The sequence below is a fragment of the Delphinapterus leucas genome, chromosome 9, assembly GCF_059928025.1.
Source record: "Delphinapterus leucas isolate spDelLeu-1000000601 "Yukka" chromosome 9, BTC_Dleu_Yukka2, whole genome shotgun sequence".
Taxonomy (NCBI): domain Eukaryota; kingdom Metazoa; phylum Chordata; class Mammalia; order Artiodactyla; family Monodontidae; genus Delphinapterus; species Delphinapterus leucas.
In genome coordinates this window covers 609,701-627,051 of record NC_143137.1, presented here as the reverse complement: position 1 = coordinate 627,051, position 17,351 = coordinate 609,701, and the positions used below count along the sequence as shown (strand labels likewise).

At 57.9% G+C, this 17,351-nt stretch overlaps 1 protein-coding gene across 1 annotated transcript in view; it reads right to left on the bottom strand.

Annotated features, from left to right (window-relative positions):
* The window catches only part of PTPRN2 (protein tyrosine phosphatase receptor type N2), a 701,491-nt gene that overhangs the window by 521,315 nt on the left and 162,825 nt on the right, over positions 1-17,351 (bottom strand). Inside the window, exon 3 of the mRNA XM_089917106.1 lies at positions 1,693-1,806. Within this exon, the coding sequence (XP_089773232.1) occupies positions 1,693-1,806 (114 nt within the window). The remainder of the gene's footprint in view (positions 1-1,692; positions 1,807-17,351) is intronic.

The window sequence follows — 17,351 nt, the reverse complement described above, 5'->3', positions numbered from 1 at the left end:
GTGTCAGGAATACACTGGGAGTTGCTTCCATTCATCTGGGACCCCTGAGTGCACCAGGATGATGGCGCCTTGGGGAGGCAGGGGCCAAGTGGGGGCACTTAAGTGCCAAAGAGAAGGGGATGTGGTCACCACAGGGAACTGATCAGAAGAAAGTGGCCCACGAGGCCTGGGGCATTGGTTAGCTGCTGGCAGTGTTCCTAGAGCTGGACGAGATGGGCCTTCCACCAGCATCCAGGGACCTGCACCAGCAGGAAAGTTCTACATCTACTGAATCGCCAACATAGTCACAGCCCCTCCACCATTTCCACACTTGGAACCTCCATGTCACAGACCAGAGCCCCTTGAAGGATGGGTGGGAGCAGGCCCCCTGGAGGAAAGACTCTGCTACACGAGCCAGACCCTCATCCTGTTCATCTCGCCCCCAGCCTCCAACAGGGGCCTGCAGCCTTCTACCGGGGCAGCTGTGCGCTGAGGAAAAGGGCGTCAGCACACCCTTCCGTGACCACTGGACACCGGCTCTCAACTGACAGTAACACCAGAAGACCCAAAACATCACCAAGGCCCGCCAGGCACACAGGGGCTTATGGGGCAGGTGAGCAAACCCATCCTGTGGTTACTCCCCGGCTCCGGAATGCACATACTCGGCGGCTGCCAGAATCCCCACCCTGTTCCCTGACCTGCGGAGTGAGGGTATCACACGGGAAAGGCACCCAAAGCGCCTCCACTTAAGACCACCACACACCGCAGTTTCCACTCACGGCATCATAGACCAAAAGCAACATCCCATTCCTGGAGGGACTGCAGAGGTCTGTGCCACCACCAAGCAGGGTGAGGACTCCCACGCCCGTCCGCGGACGGCGGCGTGTCCTGGAGGACGGCGGTGGGTTCCATGAAGGGACCCACATGGGGCCGACCGCCACCGCCGCCGCTGCCACGTGTCTTCTCTGCCGGAGCGAGTGGCACAGCCCACGGCACCTGCTCCCCTGCCCGCGGGAGCAGTCATCAGAGGAAGCCCGCTCTCACGGGCCAGGCCAGCCACAGCGCCACGTGTCAGCGCTCCAGCCCTCGGCGCCGTCTGGGGCTCTGGGACCCTGATCGCCTTTCCTCTCACGGGCCTCATGCAGGGGACACCGGTACACTGAGGACACTGTGGGCAGGAGGCAGCCACGGTCCCACGTGCCCAGGGGAGATGCCTGCACTCCGAGGGTCCACGGCAGACCCGATGCTGCAGGAGCCCGGGAAGGCCGCGGCAGGTGAATCACAGCGCAGACCCTCAGGGTTCATCCTCTGCAGAAAACGTCTCTCCCTGGGGAGGCTGCGCCTGGCCTGCTCCCGGGCCTCATTCAAGACTGCACACTTGCCTGTGGGCCACCGAGCAGCCGGGCGGCTGGGCTGGGACACTAGGAACGGGGCTCCGGCAGTGCGGCCGTTTTGCAGCGACACACACGGCCACCCCCCCACCCTCACTGACCGGCAGCGCCAGCCACGGCTGCCGGGGCCACCTCGAACCCAGGAGGGACCCAGGCCACCTGCCCCCGCCCATCGCACACTGGCTGGCTCGGCCCTTTTCTAACTCCTCACACCTAAGAGGCCAAGGGCTTTTAAGAAGAAGCAACATGTCTTCCAAGCACTTGGCGCCGTAGCGGCTGCTGGCCCAGCAGCAGGGCGCGGATTGGGCCCCGGCCTGCGTACCTGTGCGGGAGAGCGCCCTCAGGGTGGCTGTCAGGTGCTGCAGGACCCCTGGCGACACTTCGTAGTGGTGCACGTCTATGGCTGGAAGCTCCTGACACCGTCCAAACGCTCCGTCTGCAACAAAGGGAGGCAGGTCAGGTAAGAGAGGAGACAGACAGACGGCCAGGAAGCCCTGGCCACGGCTGGCGGCGAGGCTCCGAGGAGCTGCCAGGATCAGAAGCACCTGCAAAGTGACAGTGTTTTAGGTGAAAAGCAGAGCTTCGTGGAAACCACAGATGCAAAGGCTGAGTCCAGCATGGTTTGGGTTTTTAGTCTACTTTCCAGCCCTCCCTGCCCAGCCCCCGCCTTTTTGTCATTTGCCAGCAGAGACTTTCACACTTTCGATGTGAAGCTTTGCTTCTGCCTGTCCAGTGACCAAATGGTCAACAGTCTTCAGAGCCGGTCTTCCAGATGAGAAACAGGACGCCTAGGAACGTAAGTGCCCAGTTGCAGGAGGCGCTGGTGGTGGGGCCATGGAGCCCCGGCAGGGCTGGCTTCCAGGGGGCCTCCTCAGAACGCGGTGAAGAAGGGGGGCTCCAGGAACAGTGAGATATTAATGGGGACCCATTATCCTGCTCTGTCCTATTTGTCTGAAATGACAGACTCTGCTCATCAACATCTTTTCAAACCGCACCTTCTAATTAATTTAGACCCTAATTAGTCTTTATTCAGCAAATTGTTCACTTTGAGACAAGCTTCCTATGGGGGTTCAAACATTCAAATCACCGCCTTGGGTACAAAAGGCTAATTCAGGACCCAGGGCCTCACCCAGGGCGGCATCTACAGCGTCAGGCTGGCGCAGGGGGAAAGCGCTTCCATTGTCCACTGCCTTTCAAATGCAACCAGTTTAATTAGCAGAAGCGCATTTGCCCAGCACCAGGCTGATCAGCGATTGCTGCTCGCATGTTCCACGTGTGCTCAAGGCGGACGCCCTGCGTGAGCAGCAGAGAGTCATCGTAAGTGTCCTCTCACAAGCACCTCCCGGATTTCCGTGGACCTCTGCAAAGCCCAGAGAATCCGGGAGGCGACCTGCCAGGCTGCTGGGCTGCTGGGAGCAGGCAGACAGCGGCCACGTGAGGAGTCCAACCTTCAGCCTCTGCCCCCGCTCGGTGAGCGCTGCTGAAATTAACCCAACTGCCACCAGTGATCCGGGGCCAGCTGTCTCGGACGGAGGGTCTCCTCCCCACTGCCGCCCCCCAGCAAGATGGACGGTCTGCTCGGCTGGAACACAGATGGTAAGTGTCCCTGTCCTCTGACTCCGTTTCATGCAAAGAGCTCCATGCCAGTGGGTGGTGTGCTTGGCGTGTGGGGCAAGGAGAGAAGGGTGAGAACGCTCCAGAATACACCGGAACTTTCATGTCCCTCTTCAAGTGGAAATATCTTGAAACCAGGGAATGGAAGGAGCATTAAAACGGTCCAACCCAACGTTTTAGATGAGAAAACCGAGGCTGGAGTGTAGGGAGGGATCAGTAGCTGAGCTGAGTGGCAGGCAGAGAAGTCAGGTCCATATCAGCGACCAGCTAAGCGCCTGCAGGTAGCCTCGCTTCCGGGGACGTGTCTGAGAGCCCCTCCCGCAGGAAACACCCCACCACTCAGGCTGTCACAGAGGAGAATACGGGCAAAGACATTTCCTCGCTGTTTTGGAGTGTCCCAGGTGAATTCTCTCCTTTCTCAAGTGTGACGGCTTCATTCTTTCAATCTGGTTTGTGGTGTACACGTTGTAAATATATTCTAAGAAAAATATACATCAGATTTTCTTGAAACCCTTCTTTTAAACATATATTTAGACTATAGATAACGTAACACATAATATTGTTTGTGCTTTTAGAATCAGTGTTAGCTAATAATTGTTTGGATCGTCTGAAAGCTAACCCTGGACGCTCTTCACCCCTAGACTCCAGCCACACTGATGAGGTAGAGACACTGTCCCCAGGAGCTTCTTTTAATTAATAAACTTTATTTTTCAGAGCAGTGTTGGGTTCACAGCAAAATTAAGAGGAAGGTACACAGACTCCCCATAAACCTCCTGCCCCCATGCAGGCACAGCCTCCCCATTATCAACATTCCCATCAAATGGCGCATTTGTTACAGCTGACGAACCTACATTGACACGCCATCAGCATACGGGTACAGAACCCATAGTTCATGTTAGGGTTTACTCTTGGTGCTGTACTTCTATGGGCTTGAACAAATGTACACTGACATGTATCCACTTATCACAGTGTCATACAGAGTATTCTCACTGCCCTAGCATCCCCTGTGCCCCACCTGTTCATCCCTCCCTCCTCCCTGACGCCAGCAAGCAGTGATGTTTTTCACTGTCTCCATAAATTTGCCTTGTCCAGCATGTCATATGGTTGGAATCATACAGAACACAGCCTGCTCAGACTGGCTTCCTTCACTCAGTCATATTCATTTCAGGCTCCTCCATGTCTTTCTGAGGCTCAACAGCCATTTCTTACTAACACTGAACACTATTCCACTACCTGGATGCACCACCGTTTATTTACCCATTCACCTACCCAAGGACATCTTGGTTGCTTCCAGGTTTGGGCGGCTATGAATAAAGCTGCTATAAACATCCATATGCAGGTTTTTGTGTGGACATGTTTTCAGCTCCTCTGGGTAAATGCCAAGGAGCACAGCTGCCGGATCCTATGGTAAGAGTCTGTCTAGTTTTGTAATTGACCACCAAGCTTTTGTCCCCAGCGGCTGCCCCCTGTGTGTCCTCACCAGAAGTGAGGGTCCCTGTTGCTCCTCGCCAGCGTTTGGTGTTGTCAGCGTCTGGATCTTGGCTGTTCTAGTAGGTGTGCTGTGCTCATTATTGTCTTACCCAATGCATTTTTCAATAATGTCGTTCATCTTTACCACCATATTTAAAGGACACCAAGGTATAAGTGTACACGCATGTGTGTGCTATGTACTGTGTCTACATATGTGTGTTTTCATGCCTGCAAATGTGTGTAAGCATATGTAGATGTGTGTTGTGTATATGTATGTGAATGTGTGTATATGTGTACATGTACTGTGTACGTATGTGTCTACCTCCATGTGTGTATGGGCGTATACGTGTCTACTGTGTACGTACATGTTTATGTGTATGTGTGTGCATTGGTGTCCACGTGTATGTGTGTATAGATACACACAGCCTCTAACACTTGTTTAACTGCCAAACTCACAAGAACAAGGAAGCTGCTCTTCCAACCTCTAAACTCACCCCAGAAACAGATGTTTCTAATACCTCTGTCCCAGAAACCTGGTTCCCTCACTTATTCCTCAACAAACAACTTCATTACTTTTTTCTCTGCTTCTGCTGGAGGACGGCGTACACTCTCGTCGGCACACCTCTGAGCATGTCCGGTCCCGTGTCCACAGCGAATCTGTGAGGCCCCTTCCCTCTCCAGTGAGTGGACTCGTCCCCATGCACGCTGCTCTGTGCTGCCCCCTGACCCCCGGACACGGCCCTGCTCTAACGTCCCGCTGGACCAACAGGCAGCACAGCCGTGGGACGTCCACTCAGGGCAAAGACGAACAACAGCGGCTCCGCTCTCAGGGGCTTCCAGCTCACAGGGCAGGCGGCCCCACAGCGCTAAGCACACGCAAATTATTCACCTCTAACTGTGACGTGGGCCACAGTGGACAGGCTACGAGGACAGCAGGAAGGAGGGGCAGTAGCCCCGTGCCACAGGCAGAGGCCCCAGAGAAGCGGCTGGCCCGCGCAGGGCTGGCGAGGACCTGCAGGCTGGGGAGCTGGACCTGCAGAGGGAGGGAGGCGCCTGGTCACTGGGGCTCCGGGACCAAGAGTGACAGAGCTCCAGGCTGGAGCGAGCTGGGCAGGTCAGGCAGACACAAGGGCGTGGGGAGGGCTTGGCCTTCCTCCGGGAGCTGCAGGAGCTGCCAGGGCCTTGTAGGCAGGGGTCGCTTTCTGCCAGGAGCCACGGAGCTGAAGGGGGCTGCTCGTGCAGAGGGGGTGGCTCAGCGTGGGCGGTGGAGATGGAAGAACTAGCCAGACCCGTAGCCTTTTCGGAGGTGAGCCCACAGGACACCGATGCTGCCCAGCTACAGGATGGTCCCACCCCCGTGTCTGTGTCCCACAGAGGCTCTGGGCTCAAGGGGGTATTCTGAGAGGCGGCTCATAGAACGTATGTTTCTCCAAAGTAGTAACAAAGCCCTCTTGAGGCTGGCTGGCAGAGGTGGGGAAACAGCGGCGGCCTCCTGATGGCCACTGGCCCCAAGCACTGCCCACGGGCCTCCAGGGGAGGGAGACTGCATCCCTCCAGGGGGAAGTCACCCCCCAGACCTCTGTGGGAGGTGACCACAGCAACCACAGATGCAGGCATGGACTTGGACTTCCCAAACTTGGGGAACTCAGCGGAATTCTGAAGCTGTCCCCACATCCCCCATTTATTCTGCAGAGCGCAAGACGGATCCCCACTGCCTCTGGGGACCAGAGATTGGATGGGTCTAAAGATAGGAATGGAAGGGATGTTTGAGGCCCTGAGAAAGCAGATGGCCATCTCCCAGCCAACCAAGCACCACAGACCAGAAGTTCTGGGAGCAAAAGCTCTGTTTAGAGACACTCTGATTGTCAGTCACCTAGAACTGGGAGGCTGATTTCTTCCACTGGGAAGGGAAAATATTAACAATTTTTTGGTTGGATTTTTGGAAGAATGTGAAAAAACTGCTTGTTTATCTTGTCTGTTCACCTGTTTTAACCAGCTCCCCTCAGAGCACTATCTCTACAGGCAAACGTCACTTTCACTCATAACCATCACTATCCCCTCAACACTGATGCAGGCCCGTCTCAAGGCCGCCTCCTGGACCAGCTTTCCAGATCACTTCCCCCTGAGAATGTGGGACTGCGTGTATCGCCAGCCTCACCACCACATGCGTGTGCACACACACGCACTCACATCTCCATGTCGACAAGACCCCCCCTCACCCCCCAACCCTTGGGCACCAACATACTTCTCTGGTCCAGGAGTGCCCGAGCTCCTAGAAGGCAGGCGTCACAGCTCCCACCCCTTCAACCTCCCAAGCATCTGACACTGCGCTCTGCAGCCACTGTGGATTAAATAAATATCTGTATCTGATTAACTGGTGATTCTGCGTTTGCCTGGAATAAAACAGAGATGCCCAGAGAAATCTGTAACACCACTAGCTAGAACCCTCACGTAGATTTAGAAGTCTTCAACTCCCAGCAGATGACCTGGCTGGATTAAGGACCTGAATCACTGAGGCAAAACAGGGGCTCACAGTGGGGACAGCAAACGAAGAGCACGTGTCTCCATATTTTCTCAGCCAACACTGCGCCTCCTCCCGTCTCATACTCAGGCTCAGGTGCTGCCACCCCCCCGCCCTGAGCACATCCACTTCCCAGCCTCACACATGGAGAAGGCGGGCCTAGTGCACCTCTGCTTGGGGGAGGGACACGTGGAGACGCTGAGCCTTCACCCTCAAGATGCCATGGCTTTCAGGGACTGCTGCGTGCTGGGTGTCTCAGAGAACGACCCAGAACCATCGGGTCAGGCCAGCGAGCAGCCATGGGCTGGAACAAGTCGGTTTAGGCTCCCCCTGAGACACCTGTTTTTGCTACGTGTCCCTTCAGTGATGTGCCTCGGGTTGGCGTTAAAGGACCTTCTAAGAAAAAAGCCTATGGAACCTAATCGTGCACCTGCTGAGACCCCCGGTTTCACGGCCATCTTTATCCTGAGACCATGGGAGGACCCCCCACCCAGACCCCAGCGCTGGGATGGACTGCCTTCCACCTTCCAGGACCCTCTCCGCCTGGGCCTACCAGGCAGCTCCTGCCAGGTTACCAACGCTTCTCAGTTGTGCAGGCTTTGGTACTGTTCATTTCAGTGAAGTAAATATTTTCTTTGCTCCCGTAACATTCCATCCTCTTTCCTCCTTTTCTAAGGTCTTTGCCTGTTTTTGTTTGTTATATGTCTTTTTTTTACATTTCTTCATTATCTCTGGGAAGAGATCATAGGACGGGGGATTAATAAAGACGATGTGATCACCTAACCTCGACTCTCAAAGTGGGCTAATTAGCTGAGGGCACATTTACAAATTATTGCAACGTACCCAGCTGCTCAGCAATTGTGTGACTCGTTTATGCGCGTACATAACACGCACGTGTAAACGTGTTATCTTGGTTGCCTGGAAACCTCAAGATCAATGTTCTTGATTTTGCAGCAAGAAGAGATTAGGCAGCAGAGGCCACAATGATAAAGTCCTTGGAAATGAGGGGGCGCCAGAGGCGGCTGTAAAGTAATCATGGGGCCGGTGAGAGACACAGTATGAGTCATCTGCGTCAGAATCCCTTCCCTCACAGGGGAGAGGCCATGAGCCTGCGAGGGCAGCAGCCTCGCCCCTTTCCACAACCGCAGGTGATCACACGCTGTGGCATCATGCAGGTCCTCAAAACACTGTGGACAGTAGGCACCAAACTCATGTTCATGCCCCTCGTGAGGGGACCAGCCGTGGGATGAGAGTAACAACAGAAATCTGTCTACAGCAGCCCATGGCAAGGCAGGCAGGCACAGCAGGCGAGGCCACGGGGCCTCCGGCGGCACCTTCAGGGGACCCGGCCCACGCCTGGCCCGCGGGCCACGCCCGCTGCTCCACGCGGAGCTGCCCGTCACACTTGGTAAGACGGCCTGCTTGTCCCCTCTCCCAGCGGGAAGGTGGCAGGAAGGACAAGGCGGCAACAGTGACCCCTCGCGGCTCCGCCCCGCATGCGGCGCCGGGTCCTCGGCAGCCTCGGCCGCAGCTCTGCCGCTCAGGCCGTGGACGCCCCCGCTGGACCCGCGCCAGCCACTGCGACTAGGGAGGCAGGGCAGCAAGACACACACAGGCTTGCACACACGCCTGTGCACACACAAGCTGACACGCTCACGACTAAATGCACACAAGCACGTGCGTGCACAACGCACACACCGCCACACGTGTACACACACTCGCACAAGCTTCGCGCACTCTCGCCGTGCACACGCAGAAGAGCAGCTGGGAGCCTTCCCACGCCGACCCTGTGCCGTGTCCCCCTCAGGGCACTGGGCGCACCGACCCGGCCTCGTCCCTGAGGAGCCCTCCCCAGGGCGGGGCGCACGCGCACGAGCCTCACCTTCCCCGCATTCGCGGCTCCACCTCGGCCAGCCTGGGGCCTCGGACCCCGGGCTACACGGACGCGGGCGCACCTCACTGTGCGGGGCCCTGCGGGAGACCCCGTGGGTGCTCAGAGCGCAGGCTCAGCCTGACGGGCCGAGGGCACCTGTGCCCTCCCCTCTGGATTGGAGGTGCCCCTCATGCCCGGCGGGACAGCTGTCACCACAGAGGAAGTGCCAAGCACAGGCCACACCAAGGGGCCCCACTGCAGAGGCATCCCTACCCCCTCAGCACCAAGCCCGCGGCCCGTTAATCAGGCCTCAGGCACGCACACACCCCTCGCCCCTGGAGAAGCAAAGCCAGGGTCTGCAGTCCCGCGTCTGCAGAGTCCATGACGAGGCAGTCTCCCCGTCTATCGACAGCCACCTGCACCAGGCTCGCAGGCCAGCCCGGGGAGCCCCAGGCTCCAGTGTCCTGACGTTCCAGGCTGGAGCACCCTTTCATTCTCTCCTGATTCCCCTTCTGGGACCCCTCAGAACCCCAGTCTTTTCCCCACCCACCCCTCCAGGTGGAAGCTGCCCTGCAAGGAAGCCTGGGCCTCCCCACCGTGCTGCCCAGGGCTCCCTTGATCGCACAGGACCTCTTACACTATCGTCGCATAAGAAGGAACCCACTGCTCCCTCAGAGCCCCAGGGGTGCAGCAGCAAGAAAAAAGTCCTCCCCAGACATTTCTGGAGAAGAGAAAGGTAACAGCAGCCCGGAGCCACTACCCTGTTGAAAAGAATTCTCCGGAGAAGAGAAAACTCTTTTCTTTGAATTGATAGAATACCCTCCACATGCACTTGTGCAGCGAGGCTATAAAATTGTTTCTATTCTCGGGGAATGCAATTCCAGGCTCCTGTGATGGGGCAGCGTGTGCACAGCACGGCCGGGGACCGACAGAGGCCTGAGCTCAGGCCCCCGGGCTCAGGAGGTGGTGATACCCCACCACCCCTTCTGTAAATGTCAGTGGTCCACTTCCCCACCCTGCAAAGTGGAATGAGGTCCGGGAAGGTAAACTTGGTACTGAGCCCCAGGCCAAGGGGCCGGGCTGGGGGTCAGGGCACAGCCAAGCAGAGGTCAGGCCCGCCCATGTGGGGAGAGTGTGAAGACGGCAAAGAACAGAGCCTGCTCCCGTCCAAGCGCTTTCCTGAGCATTTTACTTGTAATAACTCGTCGAGTCCCAGACATACTCCCAGGAACGTGCTGCACATGGGCCCCATCAGCCCACTTCACACAGAGGGTCGGGAGTCACCCAAAGTTATAGCCCCAGCTCCCACCGTAATGCCTGCGGGTCCAGCCAGGATCCTCCAAATGGCCTCCCTGCACTGTTTGGCATCAGCAGAGCACAAGCCTCCTTTCAGAACGTGATCCCAGTTTTTGACATAGAAAACATGGTCGTCATAGTTACGCTACAGTGATGGAGTGTCTTGTTCTCTAAAATCCCTGTGGTCCCGTGTATGTCAGCTCTCAAAATAAGAGTCAACGTTTATGGACGTTGTTCTCTAAAATCCCTGTGGTCCCGTGTATGTCAGCTCTCAAAATAAGAGTCAACGTTTATGGACGGTTACGGAGTGCCAGGCCCCATTCTTGACACACTCAACCCGGTTAATCCTATGACAGTCCTCAGTGGTCTAAGCTATCACGGTCCCCTTTCTCTGTTGGGAAAACTAGGGCCCAGAGAGGTTGAGCGACTTGCCGCAGGTCACACAGGAAGTGGCAGGCTGGCTCCAGCGTCCGTGCTCTTTACTACCGTCACGCCAGCTCTCTCGTGTGGCTGCGACGAGAAGCACCCAGCCGGGGCATGGGGAGCAGGGCCAGCTGCTCCAGGTTCAGGCAGCTCAAGGACCCTCGCCATTGTGACCGCCCGAGCCCACATCCAGGACGGAAGGAGAAAGGGGGCTGGCCAGCACGTGGCTCCTGTAGCCAGTGGGCACCAGCGACAGCTCTCTGTGGACTCCACACCTCGGCCAAGTCGCCCCCGCGGCCACAGGAAGCGTCCACGGCCTTCTGGAGGTCGTTCCCCACCCCTGCGCGCGGCCATCCTGGAAGCGGCGCCTCCCACCCACTGGGCTCAGGTGAGCGAAGGCAGCTCCACCGTGGTGACCGCCGAGACGCGGGGTTACTGAGGCGGCTGGGGCTCCCCCGACTGAAAAGGGACCCACAGACCGGTGCTGCCTCCAGACCTGCGGTCAGCCCTGCCACACCGCCACTCTCAGCTCAGCTCAGGGCTGAGGGCTGGATGAGGCCGGGACGTCCTCACTGCTCAGCTGCTTCCATGTTTCCCAAGGAAACAAAATCAAAGGCAACACATCCGATAGTCGCTGTGACTCATGGACGTGCTCAGTGTCTGACAGATCGGAGAACTCGATGGAACCCGGATCTTAAGAAACTAACAACCTAGGTAAAGCATCAAGACAAATACGATTTTTCTTCAGGAAGCAAACAATCTACACAACTAGTCCCCGTGCAGCGTTGCTGGGAATGTACAGAGATGCGGCCGCTGTGGAAAGTATGGAAGTCCCTCAAAACCTTAAATGTAGAATTAGGGCATGGCTCAGCAGGCCCGCTTCTGAGGGCTCTTGGGACACACACAGGGAGACGGAGGCCTGGGGAGAGCCCCCAGCCGGCCAGGACACACTTCTCCGGCTTCACGTGGGCGCTGGCGCCCTGGCCCCTCCTCCCAGCGGGACCCTGGGGTGAGAGACGCCTGGCGGCTGCTGACCCAACCACCCACAGGTGTGAACTGTACAACCTCGTGCTGAGGCAACCAGGTCGCATCAGAACCAGCTTCCAGGACCCACGGGGATCCCATTAAACAAAACCAAAGCTACCTTTTGGGGACTCCGGGGGGCATCGCACTTTTCTGGGGTAAACAGCCTCAGGAACGCACTTGGGGAGGTGGGAGAAGGCAGAGCCTGCAGCCTGCTGGGCGCCACGGGCCGGCGGGGGCCCTGCCGCCCATCCCCCCGGGGTTGCCCACGCACAGCCGGACCCCGACGTGGAAGGCCGTCCGCGTGACCTGGAGGCCTTCCTCAGCGGTGGTTTAGGCTCCGGCCGTGCAGAGAGCCAAGGAGAGGGCGCACAGGCCCCCCCCAAACGCCGGGAGCCTCCTCCGCTGACCCTGCCACCGGCTCCGTGCGGTGCTTCCCTTAGAACAGCCCGGCCGATCACCGACAGCCAAGGCGGGGCTGGGTCTGTGCAAGGCCGCCACCCACACCCGGCTGCAGCTAAACTCTTTAGGGACTTCGGACCCCTGAAGACGGAACTGTTTGGGGCGCCGGCACAGAAAGTTCTGGGCCTCCAGAGCCAGCCGGTGGGAGCTGGCATCTGGGATCCTGAGCACAGCACTGACCGTCAAAGCCGAATCACACCTGAGCCTCCAAAGCTCAGCCCTTCCTGCAAAGAAAACCCAACTCAGCATCACGAAGGATGGCTTCCAGTTGCTGGAATCGGACCATCTAGGCGGGAGCAGCAACAGATCCCCAGTGGAGGCGCTAACCTCTCTGAGCCGCTTCCTCCGTCTTCCTGGCTTCTGCTCTCTTCCACCACGGCCAGACCCCGGCCTGGCCACCTGCCCGATGCTCGTGCCCCAGCGCCTGGGTCTCCGCGCCTCAGCCCGCAGACCACGCCCCGGGATTCTGGAACACACGGGCTTTTAACCAGAGCTGAAGAGAGCAGCAGCCTGTACTGTGTTCAGGCCCTTTCGTCCCACAGACCGGAAGGCTGAAGTCCTGAGGGGCCGGGTGACCTGCCTGGGTCGCCGCTGCCCTTGACCCCCACTCACCACCAGGACGCGCGCCGCCTGCAGCCACCCTCACCCTTGGCCCTGGTCTGATGCTTTGGCACCCACGGTTTTCCGTCAACCGGTGACAACAGAGTAAAATTTAAAGTCTGGGTGGAAAGGCAACACACCGCTCTGGGCTAAGTCCTAAGAAGATCCTGGTCGGACGGCTTCCACACTGCTGAGCACGACGTTGAAGCTGCAGTTCATGCTCGCTTCAGGCCTGAAGGACCGCGTCTGCCTCATAACCGAGTTCTACTAAAGGGCGAGGAGACAATAGCAGGAAACAGGCTCCAGTCCCAGCTTTGCCGCCAGCCTGCTGTGCAACCCCGGGCATGTGACTTCCCTTCTCTGTGCCTCAGTTCCTAAAACACAACAGCTGAATTAGATATTTTCCAAGATCCATTCTGGTTCGAACGCTCTGGGCTTGCGTGAAAGCCCGTGGGGCACCAGGAGCCTCTGCACTGCAGCTGCTCTGAGAGCAGGAATGCCCACCTTCACCCCTTCCGAGAGTGGCAGCCAGCCCCCGCCAGCACCAGCTCCTCCCTGCACTGGGCCCGTCTGTCCACTTGTGTCTGAACAGAGAACTGAACAGAGGCGGCCGCCACAGCCAGAGACCTGCGTGGTGCTGCCCTCTAGCAGCCGGGGGCCTCACCCCGAGAGCACCAGGCGGGCGGAGGTTCATTCCAGTCCCCAAAGCACCAGGCTTTGCAGAGCTGCTCAGCCACGCTCAAGATCCAGTGTCCACCACCTGGACGTCACAGGGACTGCTGTCCACACAGGCGGCCCAAGGGGACGAAATCCAGAGGACCCTAGGCAGAGAGGAGTGCCGCTCCTGTGGCCCAAGACCGTGGAGAAGAAGCCGGCCTCCGACGGGGGCAAGCTCGGCCCCTCGGTCGCTGCCCCGCTTCCAGCACCCAGCACTGACCATCCTCCAGGCGTCTCATTCTCAGGACTGAGGTCACAGCCGTTGAGCCTTAAGTCCAATCTTTTTTTATGGTGGAGAATTTTTTCACACTCTTTCACACACATACACCCATGCCAGATGTCTTCGTGGCTCTGCTTCTGTGGCAGTTCAATAAATTATTAAAATCCTCACTGTTGGGATACAAGACAGCTAATGTAAAAGATGGACATTTTGAGCATAAGGACAATAAAGCCGGTTTGACTGCAGAATTGTTGATAAAACCCTCCCTGGACTCTGAGTCACTCGTCCCTCTTTGTTTCACCTCATATGTGAACGTTTATATTTTTTAGAAAACCGCATATAGTCTATTGTTTTCCCCCTTTTCTCCCACAGGCTGGGGACTCCAGGCAAATGTAAGACTCGGTGCAGCAGCCTGACCGCCGAGGGCAGCACAGCCGCTTCCCTCTGCTCCTCGGCTAGGATTTCCCATTTCAACTCCAAATTCATCCGACTCACGCTACAGCTCTTTGCCGCTTCCTTACTTTTGTTGGTACTGTCGTCAGAGGAAAGCAGAACATAATTAAAAATCATGATAGTAAACTCCCAACTGAAAGGTGACCAGAATTCTAGCGTAAACCCAGTGCTGGCCTGCAACACAGGCCCAAGGCATGCCTCTGAGTAAATGAATAAGAGGCCTGTCTCAACGCGCACCAGCCTCGCAGAGATGGAGATGGAGCCTCATGTCTTCTCTAGGAGTCAGATATGTGGACAAGTGATAACATCAAAAAAAAGCTAAAGCACAACTTCTAATAGCCAAATTGTCTTTGCATTTTCTATGGGGAAGTTGGATGGACTGTCGCGGGGCGAGAATGTTCACGTAGACCAACCAAAACGCACCATGGTCACCCTTGAAATCGCTGCTGGGAAGCAGGAAGCGCCTTCGGAAGCGCAGCCTGGAGGAGCCCAGAGGGCTGTGTGACTTTCACCCTATGCTCAGCCTCTCTGGTAGTCAGGGGCTTGGGGTTTGAATTTTGTTGGTTTGTTTCTGAAAATAACAGAGAGGAACCAAATGATCTGAACCTCTCTTCCAATTCTACAATCCCACGTTCTTTTACAAAAACCAGGATATAAAAGCCAAGATTCAAGGGCAGACGAGAATGGAGTGGACGCGGGGCTTGTGTGCAGGAAGACAGCTCCCAGACGCCAGCAGGGTCTCAACTACACTAAGGGGCATTTACTGGAAGAAAGACAATTAAAAGATGAAGAAGCAGGGCTTCCCTGGTGGTGCAGTGGTTGAGAGTCCGCCTGCCGATGCAGGGGACACGGGTTCGTGCCCCGGTCCGGGAAGATCCCACATACCGCGGAGTGGCTGGGCCCGTGAGCCATGGCCGCTGAGCCTGAGCATCCGGAGCCTGTGCTCCACAGCGGGAGAGGCCACAGCAGTGAGAGGCCCGCGTACCGCCAAAAAAAAAAAAAAAAAGATGAAGAAGCAAACACCAAACCACTGACTGCGCCCGATTTGCAGGCCTTAGCTGCAAGCTCTTGGGTGGGGTGTCCCTGCCCACAGGCGAGGGCCTGGCCTGGGCTGACACACCGGCCAGTCTTTTTTGCTGTCGTCTGTCCTGAGTGCACAGACAAGCAGCAGGAAGCGAGGTGGTTTATCTGAGGCAGCTAATCTCCCATCAGCAGCCCTCTGCTCCAGCCCGTTGCCAGGGAACCAGGCCGCCTCTCTTATCAGCCCGGAACGTTCCACTGACTATTCAGAGAAGAACAGAAAGGCCTGGCGCTTAGGGCTGTGAGCAGCACCGAATGAAAATGGCACATTATGCGGGATACGGGGACGGAATCTGTAGCCCTCGTCTTATCCGGACGGTGACAGTTACTCAAAAACAGCCATCCATCACTTGCCTCTGCACCCACTCCTGTCCCACCTACTGAAGAGGGTCTTGCCCACCTTCCACAGGGAGGGAGGGGAGGGAGGAGTAGGGAGGGGGAGGGAGGAGGAGGGAGGGGAGGGATGGGGAGGGAAGGGAGGGAGGGAGGGGAGGGAGGGAGGAGGGGGAGGGAGGGAGGGGGAGGGGAGGGAGGGGAGGGGAGGGAGGGAGGGAGGGGGAGGGAGGGGAGGGAGGGAGGGGGAGGGAGGGGAGGGAGGGAGGGGGAGGGAGGGGAGGGAGGGGAGGGGAGGGAGGGAGGGGGAGGGAGGGGTGGGAGGGGAGGGGAGGGAGGGAGGGGGAGGGAGGGGAGGGAGGGGAGGGAGGAGGAGGGAGGGGAGGGATGGGGAGGGAGGGAGGGGAGGGGAGGGAGGGGAGGGGAGGGAGGGGAGGAGGGGGGAGGGGAGGGATGGGGAGGAGGGGGAGAGGAGGGATGGGGAGGGAAGGGAGGGAGGGAGGGGAGGGAGGGGGAGGGAGGGGAGGGGAGGGAGGGGAGGGAGGGGGAGGGAGGGGAGGGAGGGGGAGGGAGGGGAGGGGAGGGAGGGGAGGGAGGGGAGGGGAGAGGGAGGAGGGGACTTGTCCATACCCAGGTTTATCATAAGGATCCCTCACCTCTCCCCCTCCCTCTCTCTCTCCCCTTACCCCTCTTTCTCCCCCCTCCTCCTCTTACCCTCCCCACTTCCCTGCCCCCTCCACTCTCACAGACAGAGGCAGCTCCTCAGAATGGAAGGTCCTGCATGCTGAGTCACCCACATATATGCCCTCCAGCCCAGGGCCACCCAGCCAAGCCACTCACAGCCCCGAGTCTGGGAAGCCCAGAGGGTCTGCCCCTGGCTCCAGCCTCAGGAGGATGCCCCAGCCAAGGTCAAACCCACCGAGACCCTCTCCCCGCCTTGTTCCCAGCTCTGTCCTCAAGCTGGTGGAAGGAGGACCATGTGGCCAGGGAGGCACACTGGGGAGGGTGGCTCTGTGGCCACCAGCCTTCCCCTCAGGGGGGTCCAGGAGGCACAGACCCCAGGCCAGAGCCTCGCCTCAAGGTTCTGCCCTCTGGCCCGCCAGGAGCCCAGCTCTCCTGGGATGGCGATGCACGTGTGGGCGTGCCTGCCCCCCAGACCCAGCAAGGCCCCACGTGCTCAGGGAATGTGTTAGGGTACATCCTGGAGATGACCTCACCCTCACCCTCCCGACATTGAAAGTGCAGGGTCAGGGGCTCTACTGCCCTGGTCTCCCTTCCCTCAGCGTTCTGCGTGCTCAGGGGCGGAGCAGTGGGGCCCTGCTGTACTGGAGGCGCCTGTTTCACCTCACCCCTCCCAACAGTCCCAGGACGCTCTCCACATCGCGGGGTCCAGTCCATGCAGCTGGGAATCGGCTCACCGCTCCCCCAGGTCTCAATCTCCTGGCCCCTCCGACCCCCGGCGTCACCTACCCTCCCTGGCGTCCAGTGAGCCCTGCATTCTGAAACCATCATGTGCCCACCTGTCCCCTTGCAGTAGGGAAGGTGGGTCCCACTCACCAGAACGCCTGGCCCGTGGAAATTACTTAATAATAATGTACCAAAATCTAAAGCAGGGGCGTGAAGGGATATCTGCAGCCGCATGTTCACAGCACCCAAGAAGCAACTCAAGTGTCCACTGATGGATGAACAGATAAACAAAATGTGGTCCACCCATGATTCAGCCTGAAAAAGGAAAGAAATCCTGACAGCTGCTACAACAGAAGGACAAATACTGTATGATTCCAGTTATATGAGCACCTACAGCGATCAAATTCATACAAACAGAAAGTAGACGGTGGGTCCCAGTGGCCGGCGAGGGGCAAGGGGAGTTGTGTTTAATGGGGACGGAGTTTTAAT